The 27,713-nt window shown below is 47.0% G+C and overlaps 1 protein-coding gene and 1 pseudogene across 2 annotated transcripts in view; both read left to right on the top strand.

The window, feature by feature from the left end:
- Positions 1 to 27,713, top strand: part of SMAD9 (SMAD family member 9) — a gene marked incomplete at both ends in the record, with an annotated part of 79,990 nt that overhangs the window by 29,338 nt on the left and 22,939 nt on the right. Inside the window, one exon of the mRNA XM_081083509.1 lies at positions 11,493 to 11,714. Coding sequence (XP_080939635.1) covers positions 11,493 to 11,714 — 222 coding nt within the window. The remainder of the gene's footprint in view (positions 1 to 11,492; positions 11,715 to 27,713) is intronic.
- LOC308511987 (TCF3 fusion partner-like) lies at positions 6,415 to 7,225 on the top strand (annotated as a pseudogene). Its single transcript has one exon. The product of its transcript is annotated as a TCF3 fusion partner-like (transcript).

Genomic DNA, 27,713 nt, shown 5'->3' on the forward strand with positions numbered 1-27,713 from the left:
AGGCATTTGGACCTTGGGAGTAGAACTTCTGGGTCATAGATCCAGATTCTATTGAGTCAGTAAGTAATGACTGAGCCTGCTTAAGTACCAGGCACTGTGTCAGTGCTAGAGATGCAATGATTGATTATGACAATAGTCACTGCCTCTCACCTTCCAGAGACAGTGACTATTGAACACAATTATGTAAATAAGTGATAATGTGATAGAGGCCTTAGCAGTCCAGTCAAGTAATGATAAGGACTTGAACTAAAGAAGGGATGTGGTGACAGAAAGAAGGCAATTAATTTGAGATTGTAGAGTCACCAGGACTTGATGTGAGGATGAAGGCTGAGCTCTGGCCTGGAAGTCATGCACAGAATAGAGGAGGCAGTTGAAGTCTTGCAAGTGGCTGAATTCACTGAGAAAGGAACACAATAGAAAGAGACCTCATTTGAGGACAGAGCCCTAGTTAAGAGACAGGAGGATAATTAATGTTGCAAATATACATTTACATAAAACACATTATGCTATAAAGATTTCCTGTACTAAATTTGTATTCCTGCACTTATTAAACTAACAGGTTGGTGTGTGTTTTTTCTCTTCCCATTCATGAAGGACAGGCCCCAAGATATATGTACAAGCTGACCAGTTTCTTACAAAAGGAACAGTCTTTTTAATTTCAAAGTAAATTGAGATTAACTGGCTCAGCTTCTTAATGTAACAAAATTCAACCACTTAAAGTATGCAATTCAATGGTTTTTCATATGCTGTATTATATTTTTTAAGTTTAATAAAATACTTATCATAGAAAAGTTGCCATTTTAACCATTTTTAAGTTTATGTTCAAGTGGCATTAAGTATATTCACAATGCTGTGCAATCATCACCACTATCTATTTTCAAAGTTATTTCATCACCTCAAACAGAGACTCGGTGCCCATTAAACAGTAGCTCCTCATTCTCTGCCTTCCTCCCTGGGTAACTTCTAATCTACTTTTTGTCTCTGTGTATTGAATTTGCCTATTCTAAGGTACCCCATATAAATGGAATCATGACATATTTGTTTTTTGTGTCTGGCTTATTTAATTTAGCATACTGTTTTCAAAGTTCATCTATGTCATAGCATTTATCAGTTACTTCATTTGTGTGATTGAACAATATTTCATTATATAGGTATATCACATTTTTAAAAATTCATTTATTGATCTATGGATATATTTTTTCCATCTTTAGGCTATTGTGAATAATGCTGCTATGAACATTGATGTGCAAGTATCTGTTTGAGTTGCTGCTTTTAATTCCTGTGGGAATATACCGAGGAGTAGAACAGCTGGGTCATACAGTAACTTTATATTAAGCCCCTTAATTTTATAGACAGATTTACTCCAGGACCTGCAGAAGGGTCATCTTGCTTTATAACTTTTTCACCAGTGTTACAGTTCATTTTCTCAAAGGGAAATGCCTTATTCATGCTTATTCAGTATGGTCAGATGACTACCTGCAGTTCCTGTTAAAACATACATGGTTGCATTCAACCACTGATATATAGACTCAGAATTTCTGGGGGGTTGGCCAAGAACCTGCATTTATTTACCCATTCATTCATTCATTTATTTAAATATGTTTTTAATTTTTGAGAAGTGAGGGAGGGAAGGAGGAAGAGAGAGAGAGGGAGAGAGAGAGAGAGAGAGAGAGAGAGAGAGAGAGAGAGAGAGAGAGGAGAGAGAGAGAAACATTGATTAGCTCCCTCCTGTACATGCTCTGACTGGGGATTGAACTCAAACCCTGGTCATGTGCCCTGACCTAGAATCAAGACAGCGACCTTGTGGTGCATGGAACAATCCTTAATCAACTGAGCCACATAGGCCAGGTCAGAATCTGCATTTTTAACAAGTTTTACTGGTGATTTTCATGCACACTTAAGCATGAGAACTACTTTGAATGGACAATTCAACAAAGGCAGACTGATTCAAAATTTTAAGCTGTTGAACTCTATCACTTATATAACAAACTGACATTAGGAATATATACAGAAGGAATCAGTTATTCTGAGGTTCTCTTTAAAGAGTTTTTCTTCTGCCTCAGGAGTTTTTATTTTGTAATGAATTAATTTCTGATAAGATACTATCTACTTGATTGCACATCATTTTATTAACCATGATTACATTCCAATCATCTATCTAATCTAATAAAAGAGAAACATGCAAATTGACTGCACCTCTGCTACACCCCAAGCCATGACCACCAACCAATCAGAGCAACTATATGCAAGTTAACCCAAACAAGATGGCGGCTGGAAGCCATGGAGCTAGAGCAGGCAGGAGGCTTGGTTGCCCCAGTGATGGAGGAAGCCAAGCTTCCCGCCTGCCCTGGCCAGCTGTGGCCTCTGCTCAGGGCAACAAAGTTTCAATTATAGAAGATAAATAAATCCCAGATACCTGCATTCAGCCAGCCTCCACTGGGAGCGTGGGTGGCTGGGGGTCGTGGCCAGCCTGCACACAGCCATCAGCCCCTCACCCAGGATGACCTCACCCTCATGGGATGAGGGTCCCCGCTGGGGTCGCGGCCAGCCCGCAAACAGCCATCAGCCACTCACCCAGTCTGGCCAGGCTACCCTGAGGGGGCTGTTGCCAGCCTGCAAACAGCCATCAGCCACTCACCCAGGCTGGCCTGGCACCCCAGCAGGACCCACCTTCCTGAAGGGGGTGTAGCCAGCCTGAAAACGGCCCTCAGCCCCTCACCCAGGCTGGCCAGACACCCCAGCGGGACCCCCACCCTGATCCAGGACACCCTTCAGGGCAAACCAGCCAGCCCCCACCCGTGCACCAGGCCTCTATCCTATATAATAAAAGGGTAATATGCAAATTGATCCTAACAGCAGAATGACTGGGAATGACACACATTGACCACCAGGCAGCAGACGCTCAATGTAGGAGCTGCCCCCTGGTGGTCAGTGCACTCCCACAGGGGGAGCTGTGCTCAGCCACAAGCCAGGCTAGTGGCTGCCAGTAGAGTGGTGGTGGTGGGAGCCTCTCCCACCTCCTCAGCAGTGCTAAGGATGTCCGACTGCAGCTTAGGCCTGCTCCCCGCTGGCAAGTGGACATCCCCTGAGGGCTCCTGGGCTGCCAAAGGGATTTCTGTCTGCCAGCTTAGGACTGATCCCCCGGGGATCGGGCCTAAGCCGGCAGGTAGTCATCCCCCGAGGGGTCCCAGACTGTGAGAGGGCACAGGCCAGGCTAAGGGACCCCCCCGAGTGCAGAAGTTTTTGTGCACCAGATCTCTAGTCCTATCTACTAAAAGAGAAACATGGTAATTAGCCATACGTCCGCTACCCTTCCCATTGGCTAATCAGGGCGATATGCAAATTAACTGCCAGCCAAGATGGCGGCTGGCAGCCAGGCAGCTTAAAGCGAACATGAGACTTGCTTGCTCCAGGACTCCAACGTTCCCCACCTGCCGCTGCCAGCCTCTGAGCTTGCAGTTTGAATCATTGTTACAAATATAAAGCTAAACAAATCCCAGAAACCTGCTTTCAGCAAGCCGGGATCTCAGAGCTGGAGTTGAAACCTTGTTTCAATTATAGAATCCAAACAAACCAGATACCTGCTTTCAGCAGCGGAGGCCTCAGAGCTGGAGCCAAGCCTCAGAGCTAAATCTGGCCCAGAATAAAAAAGAAAAAAAGAAGAAAAGGAGCGGTTGGGACCTTCAGTCACCCACCAGCCTGAAAACAGCCCTCAGCCCCTCACCCAGAATGGCCAGGCACCCCAGTGGGGACCCCCACCCTGAAGGGGGTGTGACCAGCTGCAAACAGCCATCATCCCCTCATCCAGGCTGGCCAGGCACCCCAGTGGGGACCCCCACCCTCATCCAGGACACTCTTCAGGGCAAACCAGCCGGCCCCCACCCGTGCACCAGGCCTCTATCCTATATAGTAAAAGGGTAATATGCCTCCCAGCATCGGGATCAGTGGAGCCTCGAAGCCTCCCGGCACCGGGATCAGCGTGACAGGAGGCAGCACCCAAATCCCCTGATTGCCCTGCAGCTCTGTGTGTCACAGGGGGCGGGGCCACAACCTCCCTATCGGCTCTGCTCTGTTTGTGACAGGGGAAGGCACCCCAACCCCCTGATCGGCCCTGCTCTGTGCCTGATAGGGGGGAGCTCTCCAACCCTCTGATCACCCTGCAACTGTGTGTGTGACAGGGTGCGGCGCCCCAACCTTCCCCCCCCTCCACGGGCCCTGCTCTGTGTGTGACGGGGTAGAGCCATGACCTCCCCATCGGCCCTGCCCTGAGTGTGACAGGGTGCAGCGCCCCAACCCCCTGATCCACCCTGCTCTGTGTGTGACAGGGGGAGGTGCCCCAACTCCCCTATCGGCCCTACTCTGTGAGTGACAGGGGGGAGCTCCTCAACCCCCTGATCAGCCCTGCTCTGTGTGTGACTGGGGGGAGCTCCCAAAACCCCTGATGGGCCCTGCTCTGTGCGTGACAGGGGGAGCTCCCCAACCCCCCGATCGACCCTGCTCTGTGCGTGACAGGGTACGGAGCCCCAACCCCCTGATCGGCCCTGCTCAGTGTGTGACAGGGTATGGAGCCCCAATCCCCCTGATGGGCCCTGCTCTGTGAGTGACAGGGGGCAGCGCCCCAACCCCCTGATCGGCCCTGCTCTGTGTGTGACAGGGTATGGAGCCTCAATCCACCTGATGGGCCCTGCTCTGTGAGTGACAGGGGGCAGCGCCCCAACTCCCTGATTGGCCTTGCTCTGTGTGTGACAGGGGGTGGCACCGCAACCTCCCCATTGACCCTGCCTTGAGTTTGATGGGGGGGCGGTGCCCCAAACCCCAATCGGCCCTACCCTGAGCATGACTGAGGGTGGCATCGCAACCTCCCGATCCGCCCTGCTCTGTGCATGACAGGGGGCAGCTCCCCAACTCCCCAATCGGCCCTGCTCTGAGCCCGACCAGGGGCTGCACCTAGGGATTGGGCCTGCCCTCTGCCACCCGGGAGCAGGCCTAAGCCAGCAGGTCGTTATCTCCCAAGGGGTCCCAGACTGTGAGAGGGGACAGGCCAGCCTGAGGGACCCCCCTCCTCCCCCCGAGTGCACAAATTTTTGTGCACCGGGCCTCTAGTCCTATCTAAAAAAAGAGAAACATGGTAATTAGCCATACATCTGCTACCCTTCCCATTGGCTAATCAGGGCGATATGCAAATTAACTGCCAGCCAAGATGGCCCTTAACTGCCAACAAAAATGGCGGTTAATTTGCATATGTAGGCGCAATGCTGGGAGGCGAAAGGGGAAGGAGGGAAGAAGCTGCCTGCAGCTGACTGCAATCAGAAACCCAGGTGGCAGCCAAGAGCCAGAGAACCAAGCTGCCTTTGCTGGGAGAAGCCAGGCCGCCTTTGCCAGCTTCTGTGATAGGAGAACCTGGCAGCCTTTGCTGGCCCTGGGCCAGTAATTGGAGAAGCTGGGTGGGGCAGGGAAGAGGCGGATGTCTGCCTCTTCCCTGCCCAGCCTGGCTTCTCAGATCACTGATCACCAGTGATGCGAGAACACCCAGAGGTGGGGCCAGAGGCCAGGCTGCATAGCTGCCTGGGGACACCATCTGGATCCCAGGGGTGACGCAGCCAGGCCCCAGCAGGAGACCCAGAAGGCGACCCAGGCGCCGGGGCTGCGTCGCTGCTGGGGCATGCGATCCGGTGCCCAGGCTGAGGAGACCCAGGGCTCGGGGCTGCGTCGCAGCTGGGGCATGCGATCCGGTCCCTGGGGGCGACACAGCCAGGCCCCAGCAGGAGACCCAGAAGGAGACCCACGCGCCGGGGCTGTGTCGCCGCTGGGGCACGCGATCCGGTCCCCGAGGGTGACGCAGCCAGGCCCCAGAAGGAGACCCAGGTGCCCGAGCTGCGTTGCTGCTGGGGCATGCGAACCGGTGCCCAGGCTGAGGAGACCCAGGGCCTGGGGCTGCGTCACAGCTGAGACACACGGTCCGGTCCCCGGGGGCGACGCAGCCAGGCCCCAGAAGGAGACCCAGAAGGAGACCTAGGCGCCAGGGCTGCATCGCTGCTGGGGCACGCGATCCGGTGCCTGGGCTGAGGCGACCCAGAAGGAGACCCAGAAGGAGACCCATAAGGAGACCCAGGGGCCTCCCAAGAGGAGAGTCTCCGTGGTCAGAGGGCGCGGTGTCGGGACAGGAATAAAGACCCCAGGTGACTCAGATGCCTGGCCACAGGGTTAGACCAGCCAGCAGGGCCTTTCAGTTGGGACTGGGGTGGGGGTGGGGCGAGGGAGGCAAGCCAGAAATAGAGAACTACAACTCCCAGGACGCTTAGCGGCTGGGGCCTGGGTGCCTGGCCATGAAATCTGATGGGCATGTAGTTTTGCAAGCCACTTTAAACTAGAGGCTTTCAAGGTTGGAAGTTCTGTGCCGGGAGCCAGGGAGAAATGGAGCTGGAGCAGAGAGAGGGGTCCATGGCAGCCATGGGCTTTGAGGAGTTCTCAGCACCTCCCGGCTGGGAGCTGGCTCTGCCTCTGCTGAAGGTGGTCACATCCTGGAGAGCGAGCTTGAGACCAAGTGGAGTTCGTGTCTGGGGTTCTGGGCAGCTCCAGCCTCCAGGAGCGAGACGAAGAGGAGGAGGCAGCCTGAGGCTGGCAACGGCAGCGCCAACGGGAACTCAATCGCAGGAAGTACCGGGCGCTGGATCGGCGCTGCAGGGAGATCGAGCAGGTGAAGGAGCGGGTCCTGAACAGGCTCCATCAGACATAGAGGATAACACGGAGACTCCAGCAGGAGCGGAGGTTCCTCATGAAGGTGCTGGACTCCTACGGCAACAACTACCGGGCCAGCCAGTTCACCATCTTACTGGAGGACGAGGGCAGCCAGGGCACAGACACCCCCACCCCAGGCAAGGCTGAGAACGAGCCTCCAGAGAAAGAGGGGCTGTCCCCGCCCAGGAGGACGCCAGCGCCCACAGAAGCCAGCAGCCCGGCCCCTGGCGAGGGGCCCAGCGGTTGGAAGAGGCGGCGAGTGCCACCTGAAGGGGGCCTGGCGGGAGTCCCGCTGACTCCAGAGCTGGCCCCCGTGCAGATAAAGGTGGAGGAAGACTTCGGCTTCAAAGCGGTGGAGGCTCTGGACTCAAGTTGGGTTTCTCAGGGGCCAGACAAGTAGCTGCCCTACCCCACCCTAGCCAGCTCCCCCTTTGACCCCCCCAATAAACGGACCCCATGCTCTCCTCAGCAAAAAAAAAGCTCGTAAAGGCATGCTTATAGGATCAAATAGTATAAATATAGATGTAACAGGACAATAAAAAGAGAACCGGGCTATGATGATCACCTGAACGCTGCCTCTGTGTCATTCCTTCTTCGCTGACTCGGTCCACATCTTTGGGAACCCCTGGACCTGCTGAGGCAGGACCCCAACATTCCTCTTCTTATAAGGACTTCAGTGAGGTGGGCTAAGGTTCCCACTGGAACTGCCTCAATTTAATGTAATCCCCTCTTTAAAGATCTTATCTCTATATACAGGTACATTCTGAGGTTCTGGGGATTAGGATTTTAACATATATTTCGTTGATTACCCAAATCAGCCCTTAACAACCAACATGTTTCAGAAAGTAGATTCCTACAGGGTTATTTACCAAACATTCAGAAGTATTTTTAAAAGAGCTAAGCCCCTCGCCCACCGCGCAGGCCCCTCCCAGTGAAGAGCGAAGGCCTGGGTTCCGGGCGCTGGAGGAAAACTGGTGCCAGCAGCCAGGGGAAGGGGCCCCCAAGGGGCCTCAGATTGCGAGAGGGCACAGGCCAGGCTGAGGGACCCACATGAGTGCACAAATTTTTGTGCACTGGGCCTCTATTATATATATAAAAGCCCAGCGACCGGAACAGTGGAATGACTGGAACAACTGGTGGCTATGATGCGCACTGCGGTAGCCAACCAGCCTGATCCGGGTCCCGATCGGCCGCCAACACCCTGATCAGAGGCAGGGCTGGGTGGCCAACTGCCTGCAGCCCCTCCTCCCACCGGCCTGGCCCAATGGGGCCCCATTGGGGCAGGCTGGCTTGACCCCCTGGACCCCACCTGTGCACAAATTCATGCACTGGGCCTCTAGTAGGACTGCTATTTGGGGAGAAGAACCCGTCTCACTGTGCCTTGGGCTCAAGGTTATAATCAGGTTTCAGCTGTCCTGTCTTTGGGGGCATATTTGAACTATCTCAGAGACAGAACATTGCCGTGACCATTGTACAGTCCATGACAACAGAGGAGCTGAAAATTAAGCTAATTTCAAAGGGTTAGCTTTCTCTGTTATAAAAGCCAGATAACAGGCTCTTCTGTTACTGAGAAAAGCTAGGAGACTAGCTCCTCGGTTTGAAAATCTTATGAAGGCATTTAAACTCAATGATAAGTCATAAGTCAGAGGGAAAACTATTCAACCCTTTAGTGAGGAGTTTAGGACAACCCACTTCCCCTGTAGGACACTCACAATATCACTTATTATGTAACTGGTCTCTCTTTAGCAAAAACACTGTCCATCAAGGAGTTTAATGGCCAAAAAGGTTGGGTCAGGTCATCTTTGTGTAGTTTATCAGTTTAACATTCCTTTGTTTTACTTCTTTCTTATTGTCAACACACCACCCTGTTTTATTATGTCATAGAAACCCCAGAAAACCAGAATGGCTGACCTGTAGATACCACAGCTGATAGTCATTTAGTGCTATCAATGCCTAATGGAGATAAATTTACAGATGAACAACTAAATATATCTATTTTCTAGGAGTGTTTTCTATTACCCCAAAATAAAACAAAAAATCCAAACAAAACCAAATGTTCTTACCTTCTATTTCCCAAGTGTTTTAAGGGGCAGGTAGTATGGATTTCTTGGCATTTTAACTTTGGAATTCCTCAGTACCATAGAGTGGATGTTTGTTTAGCATCCTGTTTACTAGAATACATTAATCTTTTATTTTAACCTAACATTTGTTGTTCTTGATGATTACTATGGAATTGGATATTTAAGAAGTTAACAATTTTGACCCATTTCTGTTTTTACTATAGATTTAGAATGGTGTCTTTCATTGGCTTAGAGAGGTGCTCTTAGAAATAGATGTAAATAGGGTTTTTACAAAATGTTGTGCCTTACAATAGACTAGAAAAATGTTGGTCTACTTTAGTGTTCATATAGAGTAGGTAATGATTTTGTATAAATATGATTTTGATACCCTGGATATGAGTTGGGGCAAAGAATCTGCATACCTAACAAGTTCTCAGGTGATGCAGGCCTACAGTTCCATGGACCACACTGAGTGGGGAGGGTCCAAAGGAGTGTACTACTTAAAGTATTCCAATTCTTTTATAACTTAACAACCTTTTGTAAATCAAATAACCCCCTAATTTATCTGTTTAAAAAATGTATATTTAGTGCATAATGGAACACACTCTAGATATAATAATTACAAGGATATTCAAAGAAAAGAAAGGTTATACAATTAATAGAAGGGCAGAGAAAGAGTGTGAGTGACAAAGAAAGAACTCTGAACTTTTATTGGTTACTTAACTGAAAAATTTTGGGTGAAAACATAGCATTCACAGATTTCCTAATGAAACACACAACTCTCTTTAAAATATCTTTTTAATATATTTTACTAGAGGCCCGGTGCATGAGATTCATGCACAGGGGGTGTGGGGGCAGTCCCTCAGCCCAGCCTGCACTCTCTGCAATCCGGGACCCCTCGGGGCATGTCCAACTGCCTCTCACAATCTGGGACCACTGGCTCCTAACTGCTCGCCTGCCTGCCTGCCTGCCTGATTGCTCCTTACCACCTCTGCCTGCCTGCTTGAACGCCCCTAATTGCTCCCTTACCAGCCTGATCACCCCTAACTGCTCCCTTGTTGGCCTGATTGCCTCTAACTGCCTCTGCCTCGACCTGCACCCAGGACCCAGGATTCCCTCCCCTGGCTGGCCACAGGCACCCAGAACCCGGGCTGGCTTCGCCCGGGCTGTCCACAGCCGCCAGCGGCCATGGGCAGGTGGCTTTGTCCAGGCTGAAGCCGGAGGTGCCCAGGTCCATGGGGTGGGCAGCTTGTACCTCTCCTGGGCTACAGGTGCTGGTGCAGCTGTTGGCACCTGGGACCGCTGGGTGGGCGGCTTGTCCCTCTCCTGGATCGTAGGTGCAGATGCAACCGCTGGCATCTGGGACTGCTGGGACCATGGGACATGCAGATTGTCCCTCTCCCAGGCTGCAGGTGCAGTTGCTGGTGCCTGGGACCGCAAGGTGGGCAGCTTGTCCCTCTCCTGGGCAGCCACCCCAGCCACTGGCACCTAGGACCACAGGGCATGTGGCTTGCTCCTCTCCCAGGCCGGGTCACATGCACAGGCACAGGCACAGGCACAGGCACAGCCTCTGCACCCAGGACCACAGGGTGTGTAACTTGGCCCTCTCCCAGACCACAGGTGCAGGCGCTGGCACCCAGGACTGTGGGGCAGGTGGCTTATCTCTCTACTGGGCTGTAGCCCCAGCCGCTGGCACCCAGGACCGTGGGACGGGGAGCTTGTCCTTCTCCCGGGCCACAGCCTGGTTGGTCCCCATTCCTCTCTTGCGAGCTCATTTGTGCCTGGCTGGTCCCCATTCCTCTCTGGCGAGCTCATTTGTGCCTGTGTGGTCCCCATTCCTCTCTCCCCAGTGTTGAGTGTCTGAGCCATTACAGCGTGATGACCATTTGCATATCAGCTCTTTATTATATAGGATTGATTTTTTACAGAGAGGAAGGGAGAAGGAGAGGAATAGAGAGTTAGAAACACCGATGAGAGAGAAACATCGATTTGTGCCCGCAACCAAGGTAGATGCCCTTGACCGGAATCAAACCTGGGACCCTTCAGTCCGCAGGCTGATGCTCTATTCACTGAGCCAAAGCGGTCAGGGCTAAGATATTTTTTATGTCATAAGTAATTAAGTATTCCATTTGTACATAAAAGAGAATGTGAGTTTATTTAGATAGAATTTTATTTTCTTTCTTAAATAATTTAAAGTGCTATCCAATGTTTCTGATTTGGTTTTATCATATCCAAACTATTATAGTTCATCTTTAGTTTGTTAGGAAATGGTACTCTTTGCCACAGGGACTCAGTGTGGCATACAGTAACAGTAATACACTATCTTTCTCATGAGGAGATGAAGTGACTTGCCAGTTTCCTTTGAGCTGTGTTTCCTTTAGAGTTGATGAACTTTACATGGATCCACTCATATTCTTCTTTGCTTGGCCCCTCAATAATCATAGATATGTGTACAAATACTGTAACTATGGGAGAGTCACTAGGTCTGTGGCCTCTGCCATAGATGCATTAACCAGATAAGCTCACCACAGTTTTCATTAAAGTGATAGATTTGAAATGATTGTAAGGCAGCTTACTTGGTCTTGCAGCCAACTTTCTGCTTAACAGCATTAATCTAAATTTCCTGATGGAATCAGGAGATGGGCAGCCCAAGCATAATGGTAGTAATGTGCTATCTGGCTTGTTTTCTTTCAGACTTTCGGCCAGTTTGCTATGAGGAACCCCAGCACTGGTGCTCAGTTGCTTACTATGAACTGAACAATCGAATTGGTGAGACGTTCCAGGCTTCCTCCCGAAGTGTACTTATAGATGGATTCACAGACCCTTCAAATAACAGGAACAGATTCTGTCTTGGACTTCTTTCTAATGTAAACAGAAACTCAACAATAGAAAATACCAGGAGACACATAGGAAAGGGTAAAAGAAATATGTAATTTCTTTTTCTGTTCTTCTGAGCTAAAATATGGAAACAGAAACAAGCCATTCATTGGCCATGTAACCTATTGGGATGGCACAGGGATGGGTTTCTCTGCCTATAAAATGGGCATGGCATCTTTTGCGGGGTAGCATAGTGTGCATATTATGAAGACAAACAAGATGATAAATGTGAGTACAGGATGAAATCATTAAATAAAAGGATTGTGGATTATTTTTGAGTTGCTCAAAGATGCTAGATAACTTCTGAAGAAGAATAATTCTGGCTGGTTGATCATTTATATAAGGTAAAGTTACCTTTGGAAACTTAGAAGCTAGGTAGTTAAACATCCTGACTTATTTATCTTTGGAAATGACTGGGGCTCTCCTGTGTCCAGGCATTGTTACAGCAGCCCATGGCACAAGCCTCACTGGGGTCTGGACAATGATGTTTTTGAAGCTTCCTTTATTGGCAGAGTCAATGGTTGAGTGGCAGGCCTGGTTGAGGATCTTTAAATCATGTTCTTTTATTTTAGAACTAGAGGCCCAGTGCACAAAAAATTGTGCAATCGGGGGGAAAGCGGGGGTCCCTCAGCCCGGCCTGTGCCCTCTCGCAGTCTGGGACCCCTCGGGAGATAACGACCTGCTGGCTTAGGCCTGCTCCGGGGTGGCAGAGGGCAGGCCCAATCCCTAGGTGCAGCCCCTGGTCGGGCTCAGAGCAGGGCTGATTGGGGAGTTGGGGCACCGCCCCTGTCATGCACAGAGCAGGTCGGATTGGGAGGTTGCGATGCCACCCTCAGTCACGGTCAGGGTAGGGCTGATTTGGGGTTTGGGGCACCGCCCCCAGTCACACTCAAGGCAGGGTCGATGGGCAGATTGCGGTGCCATCCCCTGTCACGCACAGAGCAGGGCCAATCGGGGGTGGGGCGCTGCCCCCTGTCACTCACAGAGCAGGGCCCATCAGGGGGATTGAGGCTCCATACCCTGTCACACACAGAGCAGGGCCGATCAGGGGGTTGGGGCGCTGCCCCCTGTCACGCACAGAGCAGGGCCGATCAGGGGGTTGGGGAGCTCCCCCCTGTCACTCACAGAGTAGGGCCGATAGGGGAGTTGGGGCACCACCTCCTGTCACACACAGAGCAGGGTGGATCAGGGGTTGGGGTGCCGCACCCTGTCACACTCAGGACAGGGCCGATGGGGAGGTTATGGCTCTACCCCGTCACACACAGAGCAGGGCCCATGGGGGAGGGGGGGCGCCGCACCCTGTCACACACAGAGCAGGGCCGATCAGGGGGTTGGGGCACCGCAGCCTGTCACACACAGAGCCGCAGGACAATCGGGGTTGGGGAGCTCCCCCCTATCAGGCACAGAGCAGGGCCGATCAGGGGGTTGGGGTGCCTTCACCTGTCACGAACAGAGCAGGGCAGATAGGGAGGTTGTGGCCCCGCCCCCTGTCACACACAGAACCACAGGGTGATTAGGGGGTTTGGGCGCTGCCCCCTGTCACGCTGATCCCGGTGCTGGGAGGCATATTACCCTTTTACTATATAGAGGCCTGGTGCACGGGTGGGGGCTGGCTGGTTTTCCCTGAAGGGTGTCCTGGATCAGGGTGAGGGTCCCCACTGGGGTGCCTGGCCAACCTGGATGAGGGGATGATGGCTGTTTGCAGCTGGTCACACACCCTTCAGGGTGGGGGTCCCCACTGGGGTGCCTGGCCAGTCTGGGTGAGGGGCTGAGGGCTGTTTTCAGGCTGGTGGGTGACTGAAGCTCCCAACCGCTCCTTTTTTCTTTTTTGTTTTTTATTCTGGGCCAGCTTTAGCTCTGAGGCTTGGCTCCAGCTCTGAGGCCTCCGCTGCTGAAAGCAGGTTTCTGGCCTTGTTTACCTTCTGTATTTGAAACAATGTTGCGATCCTGCTGGCTGAAGACCGGGGACTAAAGTAGGTTTCTGGGGTTTTGTTTAGCTTCTATATTTGTAACGTAGTTGCTTAGAGTTGCAGCTCAGAGGCCAGCAGTGGCAGTCGGGGAATGTTGGAGTGTTCCGTCACTGAAGCAAGCAAGCCTCATGTTAGTTTCAAGCTGCCTGGCTGCCAGCCGCCATCTTGGCTGGCAGTTAATTTGCATATTGCCCTGATTAGCCAATGGGAAGGGTAGCGGTCATACGCTAATTACCATGTTTCTCTTTTATTAGATAGGATAGTTGGTAGTGTCTGAGTGATACCTGGCTGCCCACTATCATGTCAAACTGTTCTGGAATCACAGGTGTAAAGAAACTTGAGAGCCAATTGATCTTTTCTCTTCCCATCCAGCACTCAGACCAGTTAGGAAAGGAGCCACATAAGCATTTTCTTTCATTATTTAATTTGGTGATGCATTCTAATATTCTTCCTAACATACCTCCTGAGTGCCTCCTGTTGTAGTAAATGTACAAGCCATAGATTAAAAACATTCATTGAATTCATTCATTGATGGTTATGAGATGCCATGTCCCGCGTGGCTTAGGGTTCGGGATCTGGAGAAGGGCCACGGGCAAATGACGAGACGAGACAAGAAATAATAATTTGGAAATTTGGGGGGCCAGGCGGAGAGTCCAACTCTAGGGGAAGGACTTCGCTGGTGCCCAGACCCTGCCAACCTTTTATTCAATTTTAGATACACATATTGCCCTTGGTCAAGCAGGCAATTCCAGTAACAGACAGACTGTCTTAAAGGTCAGTAAATATGAGTAAAGATTTACTTTGAGACTATTTGGTCAGGAAATTGCTTGAGCCACCATTGTCTCATCTAAACAATCGGTGCATAGCTTTGGCCCTTGCTAGAGCTCAAGGTTCACCAGCATTCTGGGCTCCTTGTTTACACTTTTCTGATAGTGAAAACAATGGGTAGCATCCAACATTGCCCCCTTTTCACTTCCTTAATAAATCTTGAAAAGTGAATGCCACCTGAAGGGTTTGAGTCCTTTTAAGACTCTTCATTCTGCCTCTGCAGACTAGAAATAAACATATAAGAAAAACAATGAGCCAAGCAAATGTAAGGAGATCCAGTGGAAGGGATTAAATTCTTTCATGTCCTTTTTAAATTGCTACCAGGCATCCAAGGAATTAGTTTGTAAATTTGCCTGGGATAATTGTACAATATGCTGTTGTAATTCTAAATATCAAGGCTTGTGTTACCTTTACCCCAAGCACCAAGAAGGTGATTTTTTTTACTGATTCCCAAGGGTGTAAGGTACTATTATAGGGAACTGGGGTAACACAAATCTGGGAAAAATTATAATGACACTGTAAAGATATTCTTTGCTCTAAGCTGTGGATTTTATCACCCACCCGCAAGACTGTAGACTTTAGTGCTGAAAATTCTATCTCAAACTGGCTGTCAATTCCTTTTTGTATAGACAAGGTCTTAGTTACATTTTTCCTTGTACAAACTGAGAAGTTTGAACAGTTTGTACCATGGATGGAGCAGCAATGCCCACAAAAGTAGGTAACATTATAAGGGCAAAGAGTCCTGCAATTAACATTCCAAGAAATCTTTTTTGTCGTTTTAAGATTTTTACCAGATCATGTAACGGTTGGTAGGTTTGATGAGATTCCCAGGCTCGGTTAGGTTAGTAGGAGCCCAAGAAAAAGCAGACTGTTTTAAAATCATGAGGGAATCTTTTTGGAATGTAGAATTAATACAATGGGATAATGTGCAACCTGTGCATGACACCTCATACAGATGGCTTGTAGCATTAAGGGTCACCTGGATGGGGCCTGAGAGGAGTACAAATGGATCAAATACACAAGTGGTGGCAAATACTGTCTTATTGGGAGTTCCCCATAAGGTACAAATGGAATTATCTGAGCTACTACTGGCCCGGAGCACGAAATTCGTGCACGGAGGAGGGTGTGTTCCTCAGCCTGGCCTGCACCCTCTCCAATTTTGGACCCCTTGAAAAATGTCCTGCCAGTTTACAGGGATTGGGCCTAAACCAGTAGTCGGACATCCCTCTTGTAATCCGGGACTGCTCTGCCCACACTGCAGCCACCGCTACTGCCTCAGCCACTGCCTGCCCAAGATCCATGGCTGTGGGGAGAGGGCCCGAGCCCACGCCCCACAGAGAATCAGCTGGGTGGGAGTGCTGTACGCTGGCAGTGGGGCCAAGGACCGGTCCCTGGACCCCGCCAATGTATTAATTCTACATTCCACTTGCAGAGGAGCCTGGATAAGAAGCTGGGCGAGCTAAGCAGCCAGAGGAGGAACAAAAGGAGGGAGAAGGAGATGTGAGCCAGCCCTCACACCCTCCGGCCTTGTCTTAGCAAATGCAAGTGGGAGCAAGCGGCTGTCCATGGTGCTTTCTGTGCCTTATAGCTGCTCCGGTGATGTGACCAGGGCTGCATGAGCAAGCCAGGGGCCTCTGGGAGGGGGTGGATCCTCGGGCCCAGCGTGCCATGCCTTGCGCTGGGGTGGGGGCGGGCTGCAGTGGCTGTTCTCTGGACCTTCTGGGGAGAGCCGCCCCAGGTCTCAGTTTTGCTGGCACCAGGGCCCCCTGGGGCTCTCCAAGGTCCCTCGCCAACTGCCTTAAGAGAACCTTTAGGAGAGGTTCCGGGAGTCCGGGTTGCGGCCTTGCCTGCACCCCGCCCTCCTGCCCTCGGATCGCCATGGCGGGGATCCAGGGTTGCTGCCCGGACTGCGCCCCGCCCTCCTGCCCTTCGATTGCCATGGCGGGGGTCCACGGTTGCCGCCTGACCTGCACTCCGGCCCTCCTGCCCTCCAATTGCCATGGCGATCAGGGCTGCAGGCCAGCCAGCAACCCCAGCTTTCCCATGGCGATCACCCGCTGCGGGGTGGGGAAAGGCAGCCATTGCCCACCCCCCAACTCTTGCCTGCCAACTGGGTTGGCGATCACCATTCTTCAGTCCTTCCCCTTTCGCCTCTCATCATTGCGAGTATGCAAATTAACCGCCATCTTTGTTGGCGGTTACCGCCATCTTGGCTGTCAGTTAATTTGCATATCTCGCTGATTAGCCAATGGGAAGGGTAGCGGTCGTACACCAATTACCATGTTTCTGTTTTATCAGATAGGATCATTAAAACTGTACCATTTAATAGGTGCAAGTGCAGCAGCTAGTTTCCATTGCGTATTCTGTAGTGGCCAATTGTCATGTTGTAATTGAGATCCAACAGATCCTTCTCCATGCCATGAAATGGAGTGATTAGCTTCAACATATAGATAGGAAGCATTCCCCTTTCATTTTAGGATGCTATTGTTACTATACGCAGACCCGTAGGGGCTCCAATCCACAAAGGAAAAACTGTTATTAAGTTTGCTGCTGGTGGGGTAGTCACTATAACAGTCTTGCCAATTAATTTCTCCCTCAGTGGGGTGCCATTCATAAGACTTTGTACATAATGGCTTAGTGGTGGTGGTGGTGGGGGGGCGGGTGTCTTAGTAAAGTTACATTTTCTGTACCTCTCCCCAGAGTAAGTAGTGATAGTAAATGTATTTGGGCATTTGCTTCCCTCTCCTTTGGTGTCCATGCTAGCCAGAAGCCTCTCTTTAATTTTACACACAAAGGAGCAGTGGTTTGATTCTGTGTCATACAAAAGGCAACACCCGTGTAACTATACTTTGCCCATATACTTCCTTGTCCCACCGATGGTCCTCCTGGGTGACCAAGGTGCTTGGTATTATTGGTGACTACATGACGCAGGGGGTCAGCCTACGTAGGGGTCTTACCCATGGTGGGTCAGGAGCATAAGTCCAAAATACTTTCCCATTTGCCCCTGGTAGTATTATTGTACAGCTGATGACTGCTGGCAGGGTAAGAAAGACATTCTCAGGCATTCTTGGGGTTTGGGTCTCCTTACAAATTCGCTCAGCTTTCTGGACAGTCTTCTTCACCATCCCCCAGGTGACCTCTGGGCTGTTTGTCATCTGCTTCATCCTCCTCCCACTCCTTATCTTCAGTGGGTTGCTTGGGCCTGCTGCTATCTGCGGCTGGGGTAGCTGATTGTCTGCAGCTGTAAGGCATGGCTCCAGGTGCAAGGTCCTCATTAACCTGGCCAGTTCCTCCCTTGGATCCATGTTGAAGTTTAATATTTCTTGCAGGAATCCACACAGGCTTCAAGAAATTTTCTGGAAATATACAAGCGTACCCTTGACCAAATGTTAACAGGGGATCGGGGCCCTTCCATAAAGCAGACTCGGGATCTTTCCATTTAACCAGTCCATTTTCCTTTGGCTTATTCTGACACCAGTGTATTTCCATGAGTGTCTTGCCATCGGCATCACAAGTGAAAAAATTTAAAGTAATTAAGGCTTGGTGTAGTCTACCTACAGATGATTTCTCCATAATCCTTCCTTACTGTTTTTCAAGTTGGGATTTTAACCTTTGATGTTGGCGTTCTATAATTGCCTGTCCTTGTGAATTATATGGTATTCCTATAATGTGCTGAATGTTTCATTTTTTTATATTGTTTTATTGCTTAAAGTATTACGAGGAGTATTACATATGTCTCCTCTTTTTTTCCCCCTTGACATTCCCCCGGCCTCCCCTACCCCTCAGTGTCTTGTGTCCATTGGTTATGCTTATAAGCATGCATACAAGTCCTTCAGTTGATCTCTAACCCCCCCTCCCACCCCCCAACCCTCCCCGGCCTTCCGGCTGTAGTTTGACAGTCTGTTCAATGCTCCTCTGCCTCTGTATCTATTTTTGTTCATCAGTTTATAATGTTCTTTATTATCCATAAATGAGTGAGATCATGTGGTATTTTTCTTTCATTGACTGGCTTATTTCACTTAGCATAATGCTCTCCAGTTCCATGCATGCTGTTGCAAATGATAAGAATTCCTTCTTTTTTTACAGTATTCCATCGTGTAGATGTACCACAGTTTTCTAATCCATTCATCTGCTGATGGGCATTTAGGCTGTTTCCAGATCTTCGCTATGGTAAATTGTGCTGCTATGAACATAGGGATGCATATATCCTTTCTGATTGGTGTTTCTGGTTTCTTGGGATATATTCCTAGAAGTGGGATCACTAGGTCAAATGGGAGTTCCATTTTTAACTTTTTGAGGAAACTCCATACTGTCTTCCATAGTGGCTGCACCAGTCTGCATTCCCACTAGCAGTGCACCAGTGTTCCCTTTTCTCCTCATCCTCTCCAATTGTCATTTGTTGATTTGTTGATGATAGCCAGTCTGACAGGTGTGAGATGATACCTCATTGTTGTTTTGATTTGTATCTCTCGGATGATTAGTGACTTTGAGCATGTTTTAATATGTTTCTTGGCTTTCTGAATGTCCTCTTTTGAAAAGTGTCTATTTAGGTCCTTTTCCCATTTTTTGATTGGATTTTTTATCTTCCTTTTGTTAAGTTGTATGAGTTCCCTATAAATGTTGGAGATTAAACCCTTATCTGTGATAACATTGGAAAATATGTTCTCCCATGCAGTGGGCTTTCTTGTTGTTTTGTTGTTGGTTTCTTTTGCTGTGCAGAAGCTTTTTATTTTGATGTAGTCCCATTTGTTTATTTTCTCTTTAGTTTCCAAAGTCCTAGGAGCTGTATCAGTGAAGAAATTGCTTCAGCATATGTCTGCGATTTTGTTGCCTTTGGATTCCTCTAGTATTTTTATGGTGTCCCGTCTTACATTTAAGTCCTTTATCCATTTTGAGTTTATTTTTGTGTATGGTGTAAGTTGGTGGTCTAGTTTCATTTTTTTGCATGTATCTGTCCAATTTTCCCAACACCATTTATTGAAGAGACTGTCTTGACTCCATTGTATATTTAAATTTTTGGATATGACAGCTTGTGTAATAGGGTCCATTATCAGTTTTAATAATTTTTGGAATTCCCATGATGGCAAAAGCAGCTAGGCAATGATTAGTAACCTGTTTTGCCATTTTCCCCTGTAGATGCAGTAGCCCATAGGACCTTTAAAAAGGTGTCTACAGAGACATGCAATGCTCCAAGGCTTCCAAAAGGAGTAAAATGTGTCACATCCATTTGCCAGATTTGGTCCCTTATCAATCCTTGAGGGTTAATTTCTGTATTAGGCCCTTGAGGCAGATGTAACATGCAAGTGGGACATTCCTTGGTAATCTGTTTTGCCTGCTGTTGAGTGATTGAGAATTGTTTAGACAACATTTTGACAGGCTGATGTAAAAGCTGATGAGATTCTGTGGTCTGTTTTAATAAAGCAACCAATTGATCAGCATGGGCATATCCTTTTGTTAGAGGGCCAAGTAATACGCTGTGGGTTCTAATATGAGTGATGTAGAAAGGGTATTGTCTCCGTTGCACAATCTGCTGAACTTGTTTAAATAGTATAAATAGACTTTGGTCACTGAGCCATTTTAATCGAGCAGTTTCAATTCTATTCACTAGGCCTGCAGTGTAAGCAGAGTCAGAGATAATATTAAGAGGCTCTTGGAAATCCTGCAATGCAGCCTTAATAGCCTCTAATTCAGTTCTTTGTACAGAAGTATGACTGGTCAGTATGACTCAGTCTAAATTCATTGTATGATAAGCAGCTTTACCATTAGATGATCCGTCAGTAAAAACAGTTAATGCTCCAGGAATAGGTTCCTGCCTAGTATTTTTTGGTATAATAATGGGAGTATAATATAAAAATTGTAGTAATTTGTCTTTTAATAGGTGACAACTAAGTTCCCCTGAATATCCACTTAGTCCAATTTCCCAATTTAAATCAGTTTGAGGTAGCATTTCTAATTGCTTCGCTTTGAGGGGAAGATAGATGCACTGGGGTTCTTCTCCTCTAAGCTGCTTGCAGCGCTTTCTGAGTTGAGATATTAAGATGCCTGCCATGAGTTCTGTATATGTAACTTAGAAGAATGATGTCCTCGGTCAGTGATGGCGAACCTTTTGAGCTCGGCGTGTCAGCATTTTGAAAAACCCTAAATTAACTCTGGTGCCATGTCACATATAGAAATTTTTTGATATTTGCAACCATAGTAAAACAAAGACTTATATTTTTGATATTTATTTTAGATATTTAAATGCCATTTAACAAAGAAAAATCAACCAAAAAAGTGAGTTCACGTGTCATAGGTTCGCCATCACTGCCCTAGGTGGACCCATTCAATAATAGCGGGAGAGTTTTTATTTTGGAAGATGACTCCAGTGGGACTATTTGCAGTATGGTTAATCTGTCCAAATAAAGGCAATTCAGGCTGCACCTGTGCTACTTGGGCTGAGGAGATTGCCTTCTCAATTCTTAGCAACTCCTTCCTAGCTTCATCTGTTAATGTTCAGGGCGAGGAAAAATTAGAGTCACCCCTAAGTATATTAAATAAATTTGCAATTTCTCCCATAGAGATTTTCAGATAAGGTCTTAACCAGTTAATGCCCCCTAATAATTTTTGAAGGTCATTTAAAGTTTTAAGGCAATCTTTTCATATTTCCACCTTTTGAGGCCTAATACATTGGTTTTCACTTATGGTTCCCAGATATTTGAAAGGCGTCTCTTTCTGTACCTTTTCTGGAGCAAATTTTAAGCCCCATTTAGGGAGTTCCTTTTTCTAATTGGGAAAACATTGCCAAAGTCTGCTCTTCCTGTGGACTCACTAAGAGCAAGTCATCCATGTAATGAATAATGTAATATCAGGAATATTTGTCCCTTAAAGGCTGAACAGGTTGAGCTACATATTTTTGTCACAAGGTGGGGCTATTGGCCATTCCTTGAGGCAAAACTTTCCATTGATATCTTTTCATGGGTTCTATATTATTAATAGCTGGCACTGAAAATGAAAATCTTTGTTTATCTTGAGGTGCCAAGGAAATAGTGAAAAAATAGTCCTTAAGATCTACTACTATAAGAGACCAATCTAGAGGGGTTGTGAAGGTGCTGGGAGTCCAGGCTGTAAAGCTCCCATGGTATGAATAGTGGCGTTAACCACTCTATGATCATGTAACAATTGCCATTTTCCTGTCGCCTTCTTAGCTATAGTAAATATAGGCGGATTCCAAGGACTATTGGAAGGCTCTATGTGGCCAGCTTCTCTGTTTGTTCCTGTATTAATTCATGAATATGACCTAATTTCTCCATGGTTAATGGCCACTGATCTAACTCATATAAGTCTATCATCTTCCCTTTGTATAAGATCAGCATGAGGGTGGAGAGACTGAGCAGTGACCACTCCTAAAAAGTTTGATATCCTAATCCTAATCTTCCTGGGTTTCCTTTGGCTTGGATGGGCTCTTTGATTCTCTGATTATTTTTTCCTAAGCCTTGACCAGTCTGATATCCCATCTGATTAACTGCATTCCTTTGCCGGTTATAATACAAGCTTGTAAACCTTCTAAAACATCCTGGCCCCATAAGTTGACTGCAATTCCAGAGACTATTAGGGCTGAAACCATCCTGTCTGTCCTTCCTCATCTTGCCACCTTGCCACTGCAACACTACGTTGTGTATTATCAGGAACTCCAACCCCCCAAATAGAGCCCATAGCTTCTACCATGGACCAACTTGGAGGCCAGAATTCTTTGCTGATAATGCTGATATCCGCTCCAGTGTCTACTAAACCATTTAAACAGTTTTATCTCTATTCTTAAATTAATCATAGGATGGGTTTTGCTAATTTCATGTATCCAATAGATATCTGAGCTTCCAAATCCTTGTGTTCCTCTTTTCCTATTTATAGCTTTGTGTTGCTGAATAAAAGGTAGAAGTAGTATCTGAGCAATTCTTTGTCCTGGAGTAATTTGCATAATATGATTGTATTCTAGTATTACCTTGATTTCTCCCTCATAGTCTGAATCTATGACTTCAGGCAGAACAGTTAGTCCTTTCAGAGTGTTTCCATTTATCCCTAAGATTAATCCTAACGTTCCCAGTTGCACAGGTCCCCAGATTCCTGTAGGAACAGCTTGCTGAACCATATCGGGGGTCAAAGTGACCACTATAGTGTTCTTAAGATCTAGGCCTGCGCTCCCTGGAGTGTCTCGGATGAGGGAATCCACTGTGGGCCTTGCAGGGCAAAAATCCCCTATTGATGATGGGGTTGGGGGCAGCCCCTTTGGCCGTTTCCCTGCAGTTGGCCATTTCCTATGTCTTGATCTAACGGCTGTCCATTTTTATGAAACTTCGATCTACATTGACCGGCCCAATGGTTTCCTTTCTGACATCTAAGACACAAGGAGGTTGAATCTGCATTGATTGAATCGGGAGGTGGAATGCTCACTCCTTTCCCTTGAGCACCACCTTGTGTGCTTCTTGGTTGTCTATATTCTTTTTTAAATGTCCTGTTCTTCCACAATTAAAGCACCTTTTATTCCCTGCTGTTACAGCAGCAGCTAGTAAGTTTGCTTGAAAAGTGCCTGATCCTACATTCTGACATGCTCGAATCATTTCTGTAATGGTACTATTTTTTCTCAGAGGCGTCAGGCATTTCTTACAATCAGCATTGGCATTCTCATAAGCTAATTGCTGAATAAAAATGTCTCCTGCTGTTTCATGCTGAATCTGTCATCTCATTGCTCATGTGAAGTGAGCCACAAAGTCAAAAAATGACTCTGCAGGCCCCTGCATACATTTACTAAAAGCTCCCTCAGGGTCCCCTTTTTCTGGTAAAGCCCACCAAGCTCTTCTTCCACAAAGTCTAACTTGCTCATAAGCCTGTTGCGCAAAATTTAGCTGATTTTGCACGACACTGTATTGTCCAAGCCCTGCTAACATTTCATAAGTTATTTGATCATTCAGCCTGTAGTTTGTGTGGGCTTGCTCCTGACATTTCTCCAAAAATTCTCTCTTCCATAGTAAATAATCTCCTCCATCTAGAGTTGCGCAAGCCAGAGAATACCAATCATAAGCAGCTAAAAATGCTTCAGGAATGTTAGTCATAATTTCTCTGGTAAAAGGAGCAGTAGGACCATTTTGGACTATGCTTTCATGCAGGCCTTTATCATTTTGAAGTCAAATTTTTCATGCTGTCTTATTATATGATTCGGGAGCTGTGGGTCAGCTACCTGTGTAATAGGAAAAGCAAGTCTCTCCTCCACCGTCATGCCCTTTAATCCTTCTCAGATAGCTCTTTGCATAGGTGATTCTATTAATAGCGAATTAAATATTTCAGGATTAGGATATGGAGGTGGAGGAGGCCTTGAAGGCCATTCCTCCAATTTTTCCTTTTGCTCCTCTTTAGGAGCGGAGGGTGCAAGGGGAGGAGGTTTTTTCTCTTTTGACTCTTTGAAAGGCTCCAGCAAGTGTAATACCATGTTCCACAAGGAAAAACAATTTGGAGGCAAATTTTTCCCCTGCTGCTGAGCTTTTTTTCAAGTTCTGACCCACTCTTTCCAACATTCACTATCTAATGTACCTTTTCAGGAAACCAAGGATTACGTTCTATAATAACATGCAAAAAATGTAAGAGAATACCTTCTGACACTTTAATTCCTTTATCCTTGAGCATGCAAACCAAAAGTCTACAATAAAGTTTCTCCCCTTTTAACGAATTCTGCCCCATTAGCCTGGCTAAAAAAGATGTCCCCACCCTACTTACAGATTGCAATTTCTGCAGCTGGCTGTGGGCTTTGCACTCGGTGAATTTCCCCACCTATCCTGTGAATTCTTCCCCACCTATCCAGTGAACTTCTTCCCCACCTTGCCGGTGAAACTTTGTTTTTTGCTCTAGGTGAATCTTCTTCCCCAGATGTCCCTCGTCAAGGTGCCAGATGTGAGATGCCACGTCCCGTGTAGCTTAGGGTTCGAGATCTGGAGAAAGGCTGTGGGCAAATGACGAGATGAGACACGAAATAATAATTTGGAAACTTGGGGGGCCAGGCGGAGAGTCCAACTCTAGGGGAAGGACTTCGTTGGTGCCCAGACCCTGCCAACCTTTTATTCAATTTTAGATACACATATTGCCCTTGGTCAGGCAGGCAATTCCAGTAACAGACAGACTGTCTTAAAGGTCAGTAAATATGAGTAAAGATTTACTTTGAGACTATTTGGTCAGGAAATTGCTTGAGCCACCATTGTCTCATCTAAACAATCGGTGCATAGCTTTGGCCCTTGCTAGAGCTCAAGGTTCACCAGCATTCTGGGCTCCTTGTTTACACTTTTCTGATAGTGAAGTCAATGGGTAGCTTCCAACATATGTTGACTCTTAATGGTGACAATTACTTTATGTTTATTTCTGTATTTTCCCATGTAGATTTGAAGTGGCTTCCAAGAAACCTTTGCAGTGAAATGATAAGTGAAAAATAGAAAATCAGAAATGGGGGGTAAGGGGGACAGAGAAAAATACAAGCATGTCATCCTTAGGGTTAGCATTGTGATTGTGATTAAAATTTCACTATAGGTTTCCTGATAGGGAGGTCAGAAAAGGGACACTCAATCTGTAATATAATTTTTAAAATGGTTTTTATTAATTTCAGAGAGGAAGGGAGAGAGATAGAAACATCAATGATGAGAGAGAAACATGGATAGGCTGCTTCTTGATTGCCACCTACTGGGGATCAAGCCTGTAACTTGGGCATGTGCCTTGACCAGGAATCAAACTGTGACCTCCTGGTTCATAGGTTGACACTCAACCATTGAGCCACACTGACAAGACTGTAATGTAATTTTTATTACAAAAGGGGAAACATAACAGTACCTCAAAGGAAATAATACTTTTATTTTGACTCAATTTTTAAACAAATTTCTCAGGTATGGTTTTACTTTCAAATGTTTTTTAAAAGAATCTGCAAGTGAAATCTAAAGGCAGAACATTAAAATGTAATATTGTAGAGCTGTTTGCTGAGGGGCATTTCAGGTTGGTCTACATAATAGACTTCTACTTGATGCCACTTGATCCAAAGATAAAGTTAAAATATTGAAGGAGTATGGAGTGCATTCTGGGAATCTTTCTGCAAGCAGCTTGTTCAAAGTGCTGCTGATATGGACATGAAGAGTTGGTGTTCTGTGTTGTTGGCTGAAAGCTGATCCATAGGGTTAAGGAACCATAGGAGAGAGCTTAAGAAAGCTTAACTAAGTGCTTACTTGGATGGAAGGGCAGTTCACCCTCACATGGTGCATGGACGACACCCAACACAGGCCAGGGATGGCTTGGAATAGTTTTAAAGCAAGAGTTACCAGTCTTCTATGAGGTCAGGGGACTGTTTTTTTTGGTACTCCTGTGGATTATTTGTTTCAGAGTATCAGGGCTTCCTGGAGCACCAGCCTGAATAAGTTTGTAATACAATGCACTCCTAAATTAGAAAATAAATCAATTTGTTCAGTGAGTTAATTAATAGAGACACTTAGATTTCAGAGATATGCATTCATCTCCCACAAATTTATTGAGCATCTGTTCTTAGCCAGATTATTCTAGCCCTAGGGATGCAGCAGTGGGAAACAAACCAAAACCTAACAAACAGAAAGGATGAAAAATTCCTGCCTTCGTGAATCACGTATTACTAAAGAAAGACAGACAAGAAATAACATATATAATATGTCCAATGATAAGTGTTTAGAGGTAAACAAAGGAGGGGAAGTGGGTAGGGGAGGGCGTGTTATAGTTTACAACAGGGTAGCCAGGGAAGTCCTTCCTACGAAGGTGACATTGGAGCAGGGAGCTAAAGAGGGAATTAGCAGTGTGAATATCTGGGGGAATGCTTTCCAAGCAAAGGGAACAGCAGGTGCAAAGGCCCTGACATACCATAGAAACAGGTGGGAAGCCAGGGTGAGTGGAACAGAGTGAGTAAGCAGGTGGGGAAGTCATAGAAGAAGCAGAACCAGATCCTGTCTGCTCTGAATGCTTCTTCTGTGAGAAATGGGAAGATAGATTTAAATTGAGTTTACTGAGCTTAGTTTTCACTTTAAAAGGATCACCTGGGTGCTATATTAATATTAAACTGTAGAAGAGGGGCAAGGTAGAAGGTTTCTACCTCAGCCATTTCTTCCCTCAGTAGTTATCCGTTAGCTTTGAGACCACTTCCGTGCTGTGTTCCTTGCCACTTAAGTTAGCTCAGATGGCTGACCCTCCTAAGGATGTTAATGCTACCATCCTCAGCAGAGCATGTACTTCGAGTTGTTTTCTCTAGTGGCTGTCACCACTATGCTGATTCACTCACCCATGCTCTTTCACCCTGCTTTCTGTCTAATAGGGCACACTGTAAGACAGTAGAACAAGACTGTGAGACAGTAGGACAAGTACCAAGTATTTATTTATGGCCTTGCAACAGTTACCTGGTGCAAAAAGAATAGAACCTATTACTTTGACCTCACTAGCAAAGTGCTTTAAATTGTTATTAGCAAATTAGTGCTAGCATACCAGAGACTACCAATTAAATATCAGAGGCAATACCCTGAAGAATCTGGAACAATGTATTCTAATATAAAGTCTATTCATATTCTTCCCTGAAAACTAGGCAAACCACTTGAACTCTTTCAAATGACTGACACCTACCCCCACTGATTACTAATGCTTGCATGTATTATTTTTATAGTAACCCTGCATGTTAGGTTTTCTTAGTCCCATTTCACAGATGAGACAACTGAAGTTCAGAGTTCAGTAGCTTACACATGTTGCACGAGTGATGCCAGGGATTTGCACCCCTGGCTCTCTTTGCCAGGCCCAGTTGCTCTGCCCTCTGGAAGGGAGGGACCCCTCCTGCCTTTTTATCTTGATACCCCTCATAATGCATTGTTTGAAGAACTGAACCTTTCAATATGTAATGCAAATACCTAGTGGTATATGCCACAGCAGTGGTACCTCATAGTCAACTCAGAGATATTGAAATAAGGCCCTACTAACAATAAACACTTGCATTTCATAGTGATTTACTTTAAAAGTGTTAATTAGAGAAGATTTTATGTTTTCCTTCAAAAATATTCTAGGAAAGGAGTACTGCACAGAGGGTAACACAGAGGCTCATGGGAGAATAATAAGGATCTTTATAGAAAAAAGAACTACTGACATACAATACCCATATGTGACTGCCCAAAATAAAGCCAAGGCCATTTTCTGCAATTTGGTAATGATGGAATGAATAGCCAGTCGAGGTCATTGG

This window comes from Myotis nattereri (assembly GCF_964212035.1).
Source record: "Myotis nattereri genome assembly, chromosome: 2".
Classification (NCBI taxonomy): domain Eukaryota; kingdom Metazoa; phylum Chordata; class Mammalia; order Chiroptera; family Vespertilionidae; genus Myotis; species Myotis nattereri.